Below are 16,513 nucleotides of genomic sequence, written 5' to 3'. Positions count from 1 at the left end.
ATCCCCTGGGTCAGGAGGACAACCCATTTCACCTCCAACCTGAGTTTCTCCGCTGGGCACGCAGGTGGAACACCAATATACTTGGCCTAGAGTGAGGACTTTGTCTTCCTTCCACAAAACTGCACCCAAGCAACCCTTCCCCTTAAGAATGTTAAAGTCTGTCTTCTTTTCATTTTGCATTAGTATTTAAGTAGCTTACTCTGAAGGAGGACCTTGTGCTAGGGGCCTGTAATTCTGCAGGCTCTGCTAAATCCTGTGTAGGATCGACTGCGGGGCTGATAACACACCACACGCCCAAGCTTGGCGTTTGCTCCAGTCCCTTCTCAAGATCATAAACGCGGGTGTCTATTCTTTTCCAGTTCCAAGTTCACTCACAGCCTGCAAGTTACAGAGGCTGAGGCCTGTGCTTTCTGGGGAATGTCCCTTTCCAGTGTGTGATTGTAATAGCTCTTAAGGCAGATAATAACATTCAGGGTGCTTCTTTCTCTTCACTAGACACTGCAATTAGTTTGTTTTAGTGGGAGAAAAGCATTCATCACACAAATTTTAGGGGTTGAGGCTACTGCCTTCTGCTACTCTGTCCTCTTCTTTAACCCTAAGGCAAATTCTTAATCTGTATATATTTTTAAAACATTTTAAATGTCTGAAGTCATGTCAGAGGTTTAAGGTGTGAGTATACAAAAATGGAAATTCCTATGTGGATTCTGTTTAAATTTGATTTAATCGTCTTAATGGTATTGATTGATTTATTCAACGGAAACTTAGTGGGCAGCTCTGTTGTGACACTGTTTTAGGCAGTGGGTGTTCAAATGGTGGAGGAAGAATATTGTGGGCCTGACATGTTTATGGCTAATATCCCATGGAAATGTTGTTCTAGAGTCTTCTAAGATGGACCAGAAGGGCCCAGTGATGCCCTTCCCTTCTCTGTCACTAGGTCCACCTACCTTTTCACAACACTGGTGTCACTTTCTGCAAGGGCCATGAGGACTCTAATTCCTTCATTCCCTCCTACAGATTAGAGGGCTTTCCGAGGAGCCCTCTGTCCCCCACCCATCTCATAGCATCATTTAATTGTAAGCTCCTGGTGACCACAATCAAATCGAGATCTGTTTGTCATTATATAGCTATGCATACGAATAGAATATTCATGATAAAAGCATTTAAAATGATGATTACCAAAACTAAAAGTAATGACAAAATTGATACTAGTTTGCAAATGGGGATTATTGGCCCAACCTCCACTCATTCATCAAATGTTTTTCTATTTGTATGTGCACATCCTTCACTACTCCACCACCCCAACTATTAAGATGCAAACAGGTCACTTGCTTTGCAGATAGACTTTTGTTCCATTGACCCTGATGCTGTGAGGCTTGGGCTGGTGACAGAGCTAGGAGGGTGTGGGACAGCACTTTCAGCTATATGACATGCAGGTTATCAGAAAGTTAGTAAAAACATTTTTCTTGGAGATTTTGGGGTCCTACAGGGCTCCCCAGATGACTGGGCTGTGATTCAGGGCTATACACTTGACAGATTTCAAGAGCTTAGTCCAAATCAAATTGTGGGTCCACGGACCATTGGATCTGCCTCCTTCACTGGGCAATATTGGACATACTGTCCTTAGGTTCATAAGGGAAAACTTTTTAAAAGCTAATCATCTATTTCAGAACTAAAATGTATCTCCAAGAGTATCTTTGTCCCCATTTTACAAATGGAGATAACCAGCACAATGACGGTACATGAGAGGTCATATAATTGTGAAGAACAGAGCTGGATTTAAATACCAATTTCCCCCCACCTCTTCTTGGCATGGACGTGTGAAGCCATCTAAGTGGTCAGTGTCCTGGAGGTTGTGCTGGGTTCAGATGCAGAGGTCTCTTCCCTGGACACTCAGGGTTCCCCCAGCCACGTCTCTAGAACTATCACAGCCTTGCATCTAAGAAAGGGGCTGATCCCACCCCCTTAGGCAACCCCAAGGCCATAACTCAACTCGCATAATTAGAACATCCGTTCCAGAGGGGGGAAACATTGAAAAGATAAAAGGCCTCTTTAAAACATATTCTTCCCAATACATTTTTTTCATAATTATAGCTTTAAGAGCTTATGGTGATGGGAAAGCTGGCTACTTAAGAAAAATTAGGAGTCTCATTTGGCAGGAGAGGATTCCCCAGGGGATGGCTCACTGTCATTTTTCAGGGTCCCTGAAAAGAAACCCGGCACAGACATTTGCATGTTGGCCTGATGCATGGCAGGCTTGCTCCACTTATTATGGCCAAAGCCAGATATTTTAATTAAAAACACTACATATGCCATTCAATGTGTTGTTCCCCCTCCAGTTCTAAGATGTTATAGTTTGAGAAGATACAAACAAGTGAATCCCTTGCAGATGTGCACAGAAACCGTGGCCTACTGGGTCACAACCAGCGGGTTCCCAAATTCCAGGCTCGAGCACCTCCCTGAGAAACTGCTCTTTGCAAGCAGTCTGTTCCCTCTGTAATTTTCACAGCGTCTGGCAGTTGCCATGGTGGAGAAGGAGGGCCGGGGGGACAGCCAGGAGAGAGCAACCCATAATGCCACCTCACTTAATTTATGAGCAGAGCCTATTATTTCACAAAAAAAAAAAAAAAAAAAAAAAAACAAACCTCCATGATAAATGAAAGCCTAGCACGTGGTATTGTGCAAGGCTGTTGTTTTTCTCCCCCTTGTTAATATTTTTTATTTATTTTTGAGCACAAAAGTTGCGTATTGGGGGTAATCACGTCCCCACTGTGAGCTCGGGTAGGAAACTCAAGAGAGGCAACTGCTTGCTTAATTTCAGCCACCGTAGATGGCTCCAGAGGAAAAATTTCAACCGAATTTAACCGTCACTCGTCAGAGCGCCTTCCTCCCTAGGCGAGCACCAGAAGCTGGGTTTCACTCTCGGCTACCACGCCATCTCCACGCCTTCCTGGAGCAACCCAGGGACCGAGTGCCTTCCCTTGAAGGGTCTTATTCAAGGTGACAGCTCCTCACACATTGGCCCTCTCTGATCACCTCAAGTAGCTGAGATATCGGGGGGAACGAGCATGTGCCTCCTGCAAAGCCCAGATTGAGACTGACTGAGGTTATCCTTAGGCCCCATGACCTCAGCGCTCCGACAGACCAGGGCTGCCAGGAACTTTACAGCCACAGCAAGCTTTGGAACGATCTTTGGGGGAGAAATTTTCTACAGGAGCAGGCGGAGAAGACCCCAAGTGATAGGGAGTGATGTCAGCTTGTGTTAGAACGGCAGACGGTGTGAGAGTGTATCCCTGGCATTCTGTGGCGCTGGTATCTCTGTCAGTATCTCTGTTTTCTGTCACTGCACACAATCCTGGGCCTGTCTCTCGTCCTGACAGTGTCTTTTCAGATCAGGTTATTGCCAGCACAGAGACTAACTCAGCTCCCCACCACACAGCCCCTTTGTTTGAAGTCTGCCCTTTTGTCATTAATGCACTTGATGTCTATTTAAATCTGACAGTGAGTGCGGTATCTGTTTTCCCGTCAAGAGATCATTGACAATATTAATACCTCATGTCCTTGCCTCATTTCCCAAGTGCTGACACCTAGCCGCAGTCTCCTGCATTCATCAAACAGCCCTCTCTCACCAAGACGTCTATAAACATTCTTGCTTCCAGGCCCAAAGAAACAGGGCAGGCCTTAAAAAGGACTTTCATCAATGCCAACCAGAAAGAAGGTCTGGGAATGTGGCTCAGAACACATTGCGGACCCCGTTCCAGGAGAACTGTTTCCATCTGTTGCATCTAGGCAAGATCCAGAGTGAAAGCTCACCACGGAGAGAGGGTAGAGGAAAGAAATTGCAGCCCTGGCCACACTGGAGTCTTTACTGGAGAGCGTGCCCATGGCGGGCAGCATGTGGGTGTCTGCCTTTCACATTTTGCTCAAGATGAAGATGATGTTCTTGATGATATCTGACAGCCCTATCCATTTCTTTTTATTAAAATCCATGCTGTCTTGGTGCTATAGAAAGAACTTCACATTCTTTGGTCTCATCCTTTTGGTCTCATCTCAGGGTTCATTTGAATCAGTCATGTTTAAAGCAGTCCCCATGGATGGTCCCATTTGTCTACGGCATTCCCACCCAGGCCTGTAGGAGATGCCTGACTGGCCTGACTCACAGACCACTGGGATCCCAGCGATATTATCCCAACCCTGGGTGCTACATAATTCAGCACAATAAAGGAAAACAGCTCAGTTCCAACAACTGAAAGAATACTTTAGGCCCCAGGAAGGGTTTCAAGTGAGAGTTCACCCCAGCTCAGTATTTATAGGTACCAGACCAGTACTAAAAAGCAGACACTGGGGGCTGGGAGCCCAGGAGAGAAAGTACGACCAAGTGGGAAGAGTGATCCACAGTAAAGTTGCTCATGGGAACATGGCAAGACACAATGGCAGCCAGCCATGGAACAATGCTAGTCTGTCCCTCTTCAACCCAGGCCCCAGCAATATCAAACTTTGTCCCAAGACATGGAAACCAGGGAGCATCTGCCCTGTCCTTAAAATTCTAAGATTCATTTGAATCCCTATTTAAGAACAGAATTTAAAGTTCTGTAGTGGAGAAACATTTCTCTCCCACTCTCCAAAAACCATTTACTACTTAAAACTTCTAATGTGAAGAACCCGGCTAATTTCAAGTGCTAATTTCCTCTAAATGAACAAAGCATGGTGTTAGTTGAATTCACACTATCACACAGACGGAAAAAAAATATGTTTATAGGTAACTATTTTCACAGGCAGATTTTGTGGCTCATGAATTAATGTTTTATGGACTATTTTTTTCTTAGTTATGTGCATTTTGGAGACTCAAGATTCAAGTCCTATTAGTACTCAAAGAACCGTGTACAACTGAAGTTTTATTTTGTCTAAAATTGAAAGGAAAAAAGTGAAAAGGAGCAAAATGAAAGCTAGATGTGATGGCACCCCCTTGGATTGCCAGCACTCAGGATGCTGAGGCTGGAGCATCACTTGAGTTCATGAGTTCAAGACCAGCCTGGGCAACATGGTGAGAGCCCATGTCAAAAAAGCAAAACAAAAAGCAAAATGAAGTTTTAAGTATTTGCTTGGAAATGCTGATTTTTTTCTTAATAATCATATAAGATTTTCATAGTAACTACAGCAGGTGATTTCTTGTGGGTATTTAGAATTAGTAGTGAGCTGATTAAAAATGATTAAAAATTTAACCCTATTGTAAGTTGGTTTTTTTGTTTTTTTTTTATAGTTAAGTCTCCTACAGTCTCCCTGATTGAGAGTAAGACTTTACATGAAGCCACAAATGACATATAGTAAAACTGAAGATGAAAATTGAATGCATTCTACCCTAGAACAGAATTCCAGATGCCCATGGGAAGGGGACATTTGAAGTCAGGGGACCTTGGCACTTTCTATGTGGTGCTTTGCCAACACCACCTCTCTCCCTTAATCGTCCTGGATGTGCTTAAAGCACTTCAAAGTCATCACTTTGTGGGAGAATTGTTCTACCTCTTCTGCTAGGACCATGTCCATCTTTAAAATCTTAATTTTTCACTCTTAGAAAACCTAGGAAGGGACCTAGAGAGAAGAAAGGGTTTTACTATATATTTTAGGGAGTAATGTGCCACATTAGCAAAGTCCTTAAAGTGTGGAAATCATGCAGAAAACATGCTTTTCCCAGGAACCTATGCTTGGTAGTGACATTTTATTTGAATGCCAACTCTGAGAACAAAAATGTAGTCTTTTCCTTCTGGGGCTTCTCCCATTTTCTGCCACTCATAGGATCCAGGATAGTATAGCATGCCTGTGTTTCAGCACTTATATTTCCCTGCTATCGTAATTGTGCCACCTGTAACGATGTGTTTCTTTTTATTTACAGGAGTCCTGGGGAAGTGTCGTTATGTTTACTACGGGAAAAACTCAGAGGGCAACAGGTTTATCCGAGATGACCAGCTCTGAAGCCAAGTTCTGTATGCCTTAGCCTAGTTCACGAAAATAAAAAGGGAAAGCAACAATAAAGAAAGAGCTAAAGAGAAAACAATGGCCCACGTTGCATCTCTGTGCAAAGGCTGTGACTTCAGCTTTTGGTACCTTGTGCTGACTTTGCCAGCCCTGTCAAGATCATCCTTCTGCCTTAGACTGAGTGGTCACAGAGAGATTGACATGATTGCCCTTAAGCAGGTCTCATCCACCAGGGTGACAGACAGCGGCGGCGAAGCACCAGGGTTGACAGCATGAACACCATGATAGATTGCCTGGTCCCTCCACTGCTCACAGGGGAGCAGAGGTCACACCTGGGGCCTCCCTGAGCATGCTCAGTGGCTGCCATCTAGTGAGAGAGATTGTCTTCAGCTTGCCTACTGAGTCAAGATCCCTCTGACATCATTGTGCTGTGGGTTTATTTTTAGTGGGATTATCACAGTTAGGGAAAGGATGCTCTCTCTCCCTTATTCCCCTTAAATCTTAGCTTTTATATTCTGCCTAGGTACAGCTCCCCCATCCCCTGCTGCTCCCCCAACCTTTAGCATCACACATTTCCAGTTGCAGATTTTTAGAGAACAGAAAGGATAACTTCTCAGCCAGGTCATGCATTTACAGCTGGATTCAGGTCTTTACAATCCCTACATTAAATAGCTTTTCCTAAACCTCTGACTACAAAAGCACAGCCTTTATCTTACTTCATTCATTTGCAAATCATCGCACCTGAATAGGATGCAGGGTGAGGCATCCTTCCCAACACCCTCAGTTGCACCAGAGACTCTTATTTATTTGTTTAACCACACACTTGTTTCACCGTGCCTATGGCCCTATTTGTGTGGGCTGGCTTGCTCCTTTGGGTGCCATTTTAAAGTAGTGAGGTGATGAACGAGAGTAATGGGTCAGGAGGTTGAAAATCAAAATGAACTCTGTAGAAAATACCCACCAGACCAGACAGCTTTTATAGACAGGGTAGACCTTTTGAATTTCATTTTTTTTCTCTGGATCTCTCAGAATTTAGATGTGTAGGCTTTGAGATGTTACTATGTCTTTGTCCGTCCTTGGCTGTGTTCTAGCACTAATGTCACAAGGAAAATACCCATGTTCACGCTACTTGGGTGACTAGCTTTTCTTTGAATTTCCTGGTGCACTTCAGATCATCCTTGAAGATGTGTGAAAGGCTGGTTGCTCTTGGCATAATAGCATTTATTTTTGCTTCCTGCATTTAGACAGTGTCCATGGTCCCGGGTCCCCTATTATTAGGACAGCAAAGTCTGAAAGAGAACCCAAGTTACAGATATCAAGTTAGTTACTAGAGAGTTGCTATTGTGAAAGTCTTTGGGGACTCAGATTCCCCCAACTGCCCAAGAAGAACCTTCTTTCTCTGCTCTACTCCGTTTACATAGCCTCTGGCCTACTGAGTCAACACAGTCCTGGAATGACATGTATTGAGGCTGGCAGGAGTCCCGCTTGTAGATTACACAACCTCCATTAATCAGCTGTTCAGACCAGTTAACATTAAAATCCTTGAGACCATTAATAATTAGAGATTATTGAATGTTTGCCTTCATCTCTCCAATCCATTAATAACCAGAGCTGAGTACCTTCTCTCTGTTTGATCTACAAAACAGCTTTGGGATAATGCTTTAAATTAGCTGCATTAGGTCCCACCCTGGTTCTTTGTTTAGAAGCATCAGCACAGGCTTCGTCCATGGCATATAATGGGCAGCAGAGCTCCGTGCAAGGGCAGCTAGACTAGTCTGATGTCATATCCAATCTAGTGGCACATATATCCTTGTCTTTATAAAAGGCTTTAACCCTGCCTCGAACAATAAAAAAGCACTTGTGAACTGACCACAGAATTTTTCCATCTTTATTTTTCTTACTTGTTTACTTTTCTTAATGTCAGAACCATTTGTATCATGCGCAGGAATGTCTCCCTCAATGTGAGCTTTGGAGGCAAAAAAAATATTTTTGGAGTGAGTTATTGACCACATTGTTTCCCTCTCTTTGGGTTGTTTATTTTCTTCCAGAATGGTATAATAACTTTAATTAAGATTAGCTTTAATTATAATTTACATAAAGGCCATCACTGTGGTATATTCATCTTAGTGATAGAATTATAGTGAGTTTTGTTTCTCCTAAGCAGGCATAATGATAATGGATTAGTGTTGGGTTGTTTACAGTTCCACTGTTTGTTAAGCAAGATCTGCTGTGCTAGACTTTGGTCTGCATCAGGAAGGGGAGGAAGCTGTGTTGCATGTTTATCTTAAATCCGAAGGAATTTCCCAAAGCTTGTTTTTCAAAGCAGAAAATTAAGGTAATAAATTCAATCAAAGCTCAGACGTGCTTCATACCCCCTTTACACGTCATTTTTCTCTTCCTTTTCCCCTAGTCTACTGGGCTTGTTCTTTGGGGATCATGGTGCCTGACAGCTCCATCTTCCCTCCCCTGGGACCCTGGTCTGAGTAGAGAGATCCCTGCGATCACAGCCATTCTGGAGTTCTCTGTGGCCTCAGCAATGTCAGGGCGGGTATCTCTCCTAAGTAACAGAATTTTATAGAACAATTTGTTCCATGGGGAATAATGTTTTAGATTGTGGGGAATCCTATTAAAAGTACAACTATTGCAATCATTTGCTTTTACTTTTACCAGCCTTGCTCATAAACCCTCCATCTGTTTGTTGCTTTAAATAGAAGCACATTATAAGAGATTATCACTCGATCGGGCTGCATGTCTGAGTGTTGTGTGTTTTCACATATTCATGTATACTAAGGAATAAAAGAAAGCAAACTACAGAGTGGATGAAAGGGTGAGAGAGTGTGTGTGTGTGTGTGTGTGTGTGTGTGTGTGTGTGTGTGTGTGTTTATATTTCTAGCAGAGATGGATCTTGCACATTTTCAAGGGAAGATTTCTTTCTTGTTCTTTCTAAGAAATAACCTGGCTATCTCTCTCTTCTTTGTTAATATGCAGATCAAAAACAATCCACAGGGCTCTTTTCATCAAAACAAAAGCAGTTTCAGAACTTGCTACTCACAAGGGCAACCTAAGTCAGATCTGCCTCACTGTCTAATGTCCGGGAATGACAGGACAGGGCCCACTGAGACTCTTCTGTGTGGCCCATCCATTGTAGCTGATCCAACGTCACCTTGTACCTCGAGCTTCTTCTTCTTTTTTTTTTTTTTTTTTTTTTTTCCATAAGCCACCTTCACTGTAGAAGAGTGTTACCGTGACTTAATTCTGGTCTCTCTCACTTGTTCAAATACCATGCTATAACCTCCTGGAGGAAAAGGAAATGAGACCAGAGGAGTACAAAGCATGTTGATCATTGGCTTGTGTGACAACCAGGCCATCATCCCTTTGGTGCACTACCATGTTACTTCTAATATATCAGCCACCACTTGTGGGATTTGAAGAATATTAAGACACAACCACCTGTCTAAGACATTGTCTTTCTACAAATTTATCTGAAAATTTTCAGCATTGGTAATACCCATTTGGGTAATTATAATCCAGATATCAATATCATTTGTGAGTGGGATAGGTAATACATTATGCTATTTGCACATATTAACATATAAGCATGTGTTGATTTTTCTAAAGCAGCATGGAACAAGGAGAACAAGGGAAAAGGGAGTTTTGATAAGAAAGAGAGTGGGAAGTTCCAAGTACAGAATGTACGATGGAGATTTGCTAGAGTAGGGGCAATATAGATGGCTATGACTGGGATTATGCCAAGAGGAAGCATGAAGAAGAATTCAAATATAGAATCTAGTGGGTAGGGACAAGTGGGGAGCGAGGGAATGATGAATAGGGGTTGCTGATGTTCAGCCCTGACGTGAGGTTTAAGAATATTTTTTCCTCAAAATGGAGTCATCTGTGTTATAAATGAGTGCCATCACTTATTAAGTTTTACAGGTTTATCTGCCCTTGACAGTGAAACAGTGTGGGAAAGATATATCCCAGGCACTGTGGGAATATATGATCATGTGTGTGATGGCTAAATATGGACAATATTTACCATGGCTTATGCCTATATTCCACAAAAACCAGCATCCTAAGGTAAGATCCTCAGTGGCTAGACTAGCTAAAAGGTAAGACGACTTACTATGTGGGTAAGATCAAAGAGAAAGAACAATCTCCTTCCTGTTCATGCCACACCTTCACAAATTAAGTTCAGGGATAGATGAGCTCCTTGACAAGGTGACACCAAAACAAAGATATTTAAGGACAGGGATGAAGGCCTCTGTGTGAAGTTGGAAGATATGATCAGCCCTGCATACAGACAGCAAATGATAACTCCTTGGGGGTGTGGATAACATCTGAGTTCAAGGGGATAACCTGAATTAACATGCAGAATATTGTGGAGATTATGTTCTGTCATACCAATTATTCCCCATTGACTTTTCTTTCTTCATATTGGAATAACTCTCTCAACCTTAAAAATAGGAATGAATTTGGAAGACCCTTGGGATAATTCCTTTAGGTACAATTTTTCAATTTTGGTGCTTGTGATGAGAGAAGAAAGCCCTAATAGTTGGCTTGACCACAAATGTTAGACTGTTTAAGTCATGAAGCATCAAAGTAGGTAAGATTTTTTTAATGTATTATTTATTCAGTTACATTTATTATATGTGGCGATTCAGTTTTTATGTTATTACTGTTTAACTTAATCTTTTACGGAAAAAAAACGGTACTCTGACTTCCATAGCACATTTGAAGATTTTGAAGACTGTGATTATTATAGAATATTATAGATTATTATAGAATATATAGAACTTTTCTGGGCATAATGTAACTTAATTAAGACAAGTAACAATGATGGCCACAAAATCTTCTAAAAATATTTAACCAATTGTCTACTAATTTCCCACCATGATTTCCCATCTCACTTGGAGAACAAAACCAGAGTCCTTAAAGGATCACACATGACCCTACACAATTTGTTTTAGAGAAATCAGTAAACCCATAGCTGTGAGATTGCAACAAATAAATGCAAATATCATCTCCCACCACTCTCCACGCATCCTCTCTTCTAGTCCCATTGCCCTATGACAAAGACATTGTGGATCTGAGACTGCGCTTGCTCTTCCCTCTGCTTGCAATGTTCTCCTCTATACAACTCCAGGAGGTGCTTCTTCAGTTCATTCTGGTCTTTTCTCAGATGCAACACCATTTGGCCATCAAAGACCATCCTATCTGAAGTAAACCCCCACTCCTCCACCTATCACATTCTATTTATCTTGTTTGGTTTTCTTCTATTGCATTTATCACCACTTGACAAATTATACATTTATTTTCTTTTTCACTTACTGTCCAAACCAGGGAAGGGACTTGTTCTGGTATAAGCCTAAAGGGTGCCCTGCATGTTGCAGGCACTCAATACATAATCATTTTATAAATGAAATAAAGAATGGGTTCAGCCATTAACCCTGCACTGCCACTAGGCCTAAGAGTGCAAGTCCCAAACCCCGACTGCTTGGCTGAAGCATGCACATGCCACCCCGCAACTCCCGCTGCTACTGCCAGTACTGAGGAAATATCCATTTTGCTGCCTGTTTCCAGTGCCAACATTCCAAATGCCGGAGTGGCCACACAGTGCCAGGTGACTGCGGCCTCACCACAACGGAAGTGTGTACCACATCTACCTGAGTCACTAAAATACCCCTTTCTCATGTGATTTCCTGAGTCAGAAGGGCCCTCTGTCCCTGTTGCCACATGGAACATACCCAAAGTGACTGACAGCAGACAAAGAATTTATATGCAGACTACATGATGTCACCCAACTAGAAACAATGCCAATGTAGCCTACCACCTGATATCCAAAAAATGCATTTTCAGGAGATATTCATTTTACCACAGAAGTCACCAAAGGAAAGTGGTAGAGACAACTCATCCACCAGATGTGAAAATCTCAATGTAGGGACACATTAAGTATGCAAAAGCAAGATAACATGATGCCTCCAAGAAGCTAAAAAACTCTCTAGCAACAAATTCCAAAGAAAAGGATATTGATGAAATGCCTGACAAAGAATTCTAAAGAATGTTTACAAGGAAAATCAATGAGATTCCTGAGAATTCAGGAAGACAAAGCAATTAGGAAAATGATTCAAAGACATAAATGAGAAATTCAGAAAGGACATAGAGATTGGGGAAAAAGAAACAAATACAAAATCTTAGAAATAAACTCAGTATGTTGAATAAAAATATAGTTTAAGGCCTCAAGAGCAGACTAGATTAAGAAGAATATCTGAAATTGAAGGAAGATCATTTTAAATATCCCACTCATATAAAAGATAAAAAGTAAATTATTTTAAAAGAAAATAACCTCTCAGACTTATTAAATACCATTAAACAAATATTAGAATTTTAGGAGTACCTGAAGGGGAAGAGAAGGGAAATGGTATAAGAAAATATATGCAATAAAATAATAGCTGAAAATTCCCCTACCTTGAGAAAAATATGAGATGAGGATCTAGGAATAGGAAGTTCATAGAATCTCAATAGATATGACCAGAAAAAAATCTTCATATTGGCTAAAAGTACAAGACCAAGAAAGAATCTGAAAAACAACATGATAAAAAGAAGTACTAAGTCACATGTAAGGGAACCCCCATTAGACTAACAGATTTTTCAGGAGAAATCTTATAGGCCAGAATGGAATGGGATGACATATTACAAGTTCTCAAAGAAAAACCTGCCAATCAAGAATACTATACCCAGCAAAACCATCCTCAGAAAAAAGGGACAAAAGGCCTTCGAGACAATCAAAAGAAATTCATTATCACCAGTCTGATCTTTTAAAAGATGCTGAAGTTAGCCTTATATCCAGGAGAGAAAAAAATAATAATCATTAAACATATGACAGTATAAAATTCACTGGAAGAGCAGATACTCAAAGGAGAAATAGAAAAGAAGCAAACCTTATTGATATAGTAAACCACCAAAGCATGAAGATGATCAATAAGAGAAAAAGAAAAGAACAAAGGGTATTCAAAACAAATGAGAAAATTAATCAAATGATAGGCATAAACCTTTAAATATTAGTAATAACTTCAGATATAAATGGACTAAATTACCCTAAATAAAAAAAATACAAACTGATTGAAAGAATTAAAAAATAATGACAGGTTACCTATAAGAAAATCACTTCAGAAGGACTGAAAGAATGAGAAAAGATATTCAACATAAATGCAAAGCAAAAACTAACAGGACTGGCTATACTTACATCAAAGGAGATCTTACAACAAAAACTGTAAAAAAGAAAAAGAAGGTTACCATATAATGACTAAAGGAACAATTCAACAGAAGATATGAAAATTATAAATATGCCTAATGTCAGACCACATTTTATAAAGCACATTGTAAGACCTAAAGGGAGATTAGAGATAAGCTCCAATACAGTAATTATGAGAGATTTCATCATCCCATTTTTATCAATGGACAGATCATCCAGACAAAAGTTAAACAAACAAACAAACTTCAAACTACAGCAAATGAAACTAGTAGATATTAACAGAATATTTCTTCCAACACCTGCAGAATATGCATTCTTTTTTTCAACGTGGAACAGTCTCCAGAACAGACCATATATTAAACCATAAAAAGTCAACAATTTTTTAAATAAATCAGAATCAATGTATCTTTTCTCATCACAACAGAATAAAACTGGATATCAACAACAAAAGAAATTTCAGAATTTATATAGATATATGATGACCAAAAGACATGCTGTAGAATGAAAAATGGTTCAAGAAAATCAAAAGGGAAATTTATTTTTATGTTATGTTTTTATTAGTACATTATGATAATACATAATAGTGCTGTTCATTGTGGCATATGCATATAGGCATCGGTAACATTTCCTCCAATTCATTCTGCATTACTTCCTATTTCCCCTCACTCTTTCCCCTCACTCCTCCCTCCTGATAATCCCTCAAAAGGGGAAATTTACAAATTTCTCAAAGCAAATGAAAATGGAAACACAACATACCACAACTCATGAGATATGGCAAAAATAACACTAAGAGGAAAGTTTATAGCCATAAACACATACAAAAAAAAAAAAATACAAAAACACATTTCAAATAAATAACCTAACAATGAATCTTAAGAACATAAGAAAAAGAAACATATCCAACATTAATAGGAGGAAATACATTACAGAGCTCAAAGTAAAATAAATGAGACAAAACAACAACAACAACAAAAAAAAAACAAAACACAAAGGTCAATGAAACAAAGAGCAGGTTTTTTGAAAAGACAAGTGAAACTGACAAACCTTGAGCTAGTAAGTGTTAGTATTTCATTGCTGTGATGAAAACACCTGACAACAACTTAAAAGAGGAGAGATTTATTTCAGAGATGTCAGTTCATGGTTGACTGGCTGCAAGGCAGAAACATCATGGTGGAACAGCAGGTGGAGAAAAGTTGCTCAGAAATGGCAGCCTGGAAGCAGAGAGAGGAAAGGGCTGGGAATAAGATATAGTCCCCAGTGACCTATTTCCTCCAACCTTTCCCACTGCCTACAGTTTCCACCATCTCCCAGTAGTCTATTCAGCTATCAATGGATTAACCCACTGAGGAGGTCAGAGCCTCATGATACAAACACTTCCTGAAAGCCCCAGCTCTGAACACTGAACACTAGGGACCAAGCCTTGGTGTAGTTTTGAGGGACATTCCAGATCTGAACCATAACAGACTAACCAAGAAAAATAGAGAGAATACCTGAATAAAATCACAGGTGAAAATGGAGTCATTATAACTAGTATCACTAAAGATCATCAGGTACTATTATGAACACTATACACCAGCAAAATGAAAAACCCAGAAAAAAGTGGATAAATTTCTGGACACAAAAACCAAATTTGAAGCAAGAAGACATTAAAAAAACAAACAAACAAACAAAAAAAAAAAACCTGAACAAACCAGTAAGTAATGAGATTGAATCAGTAATAAAATGTCAACCTACAGAGGAAAACCCATGATCAGATAACTTCACCACTAAATTCTACCAAATATTGGAATAAGGACTAACACCAATTCTTCTTTATTCCAAAAAATCAAAAAAGGAGGAAATTCTTCCAAACTCATTTTATAAGGCCGTTGTTACCCTGACACCAAAACCAAAGACACAGTAAAAAAACAAACACAAAAAAAAGAAAAGAAAAACTATAGAACAATATTCCTGAAGAATATATATGCAAAAATTCTCAACCAAATATGAACGAATGGAATTCAATGCACATCAAAGAGTTCATTCACCATGACCAAGCTAGCTGGATTTATCCCAGGGTTGCAAGCATAGTTCAACATACATAAATCAAAAAATGTATTCCATCACATGGACAAAATGAAGGCTAAAAATCGTGATTATCTCAATAGATGTAAAAACTGCAACAAAATTTGATATCCCTGCATGGTATTGGTGTGTAAGGATTATACATCAACATACTAATGGCTATACATGACAAAACCAAAGCCAACATCGTTCTGCACCTGGAGGAATTTCCTCCAAGATTTGGAGAAAGATAAAGATATCCACTCTCACTGCTCTTTTGCAATACAATACTGAAAGTTTTAGCCAGAGCAATTAGACAAGAGAATAAAATAAAAGTCACGCAAATGGGAGGGGAAGTCAAATTACCTCCCTTTTTACAGATAATATGATTCTCTATATAGAAAAACCTATAGACTCCACCAAAAGGCAGTTAGAACTGATAAGCAATGCCTAGCACAGCAACACAAGGGAGGGAGAGAGAAAGGAACTGATTAACAAATTCAGTGAAGTTGCAGAATAGAAAATTAGCACAAAAGTCAATAGCATTGTGCAACTCCAGTAATGATTTTACTGAGAAAGAAATCATGGAAAGCAATTCCATTTATAAAATCTACCAAAAAAAAAAAAAAAAAAAAAAAAAAAAAAAAAAAAAAAAAAGAAGAAGAAAAAAGAAAAGAAACTGGGAATAAATTTAACCAAGAAAGTGAAAGATCTCTACAATGAGAATTTCAAAACACTCATGAAAGAAACTGAAGAAGATACATAGAAATGGAAAAACCTCCCATGTTTATGTGGTGGGAAAATTAATAATGTTAAAATGTCTGTACTGCCTCAATTGATTTACAGATTCAATGTAATCCTTCTCAACATACCAATACTATTTGTTACAGGAATAGAAGAACAATCCTGAAATTCAGTGGAACCACAAAAGACCCCAAGTAGCCAAAGTTATCTTGAACAAAAGGAACAAAGCCAGAGGCATCAGAACACCTGATTTCAAGACATGCTATAGAGCTATAGTAAAAATATTTTTAAAAAAACCCCGCATGGTAGTGGCATAAAACCTGACACACAGACTAGTGAAACAGACCAGAAAGCCCAGAAATAAACCCATGTATCTACAGCTAACTTACAAAGGCACTAAGAACATACTTTGGAGAAAGGACAACTTCTTCAAAAAGTGGCTCCAGGAAAATTGGATGTGTATACTCAGAAGACTTAAACTAGACTCCTATCTTTCACCCACAT

The 16,513-nt window shown here is 39.7% G+C and overlaps 1 protein-coding gene across 1 annotated transcript in view; it reads left to right on the top strand.

Annotated features, from left to right (window-relative positions):
* LRMDA (leucine rich melanocyte differentiation associated) overlaps window positions 1-8,318 on the top strand; it is a 1,042,563-nt gene extending 1,034,245 nt beyond the window's left edge. The window contains exon 7 of the mRNA XM_079135971.1: window positions 5,888-8,318. Coding sequence (XP_078992097.1) covers window positions 5,888-5,967 — 80 coding nt within the window. The 3' untranslated portion in view covers window positions 5,968-8,318. The remainder of the gene's footprint in view (window positions 1-5,887) is intronic.
* Window positions 8,319-16,513: the final 8,195 nt, after the last annotated feature.

This window comes from Sciurus vulgaris (genome assembly GCF_902686455.1).
Source record: "Sciurus vulgaris genome assembly, chromosome: 4".
Taxonomy (NCBI): Eukaryota; Metazoa; Chordata; class Mammalia; order Rodentia; family Sciuridae; genus Sciurus; species Sciurus vulgaris.
This window is presented reverse-complemented; position numbering and strand designations above follow the sequence as displayed.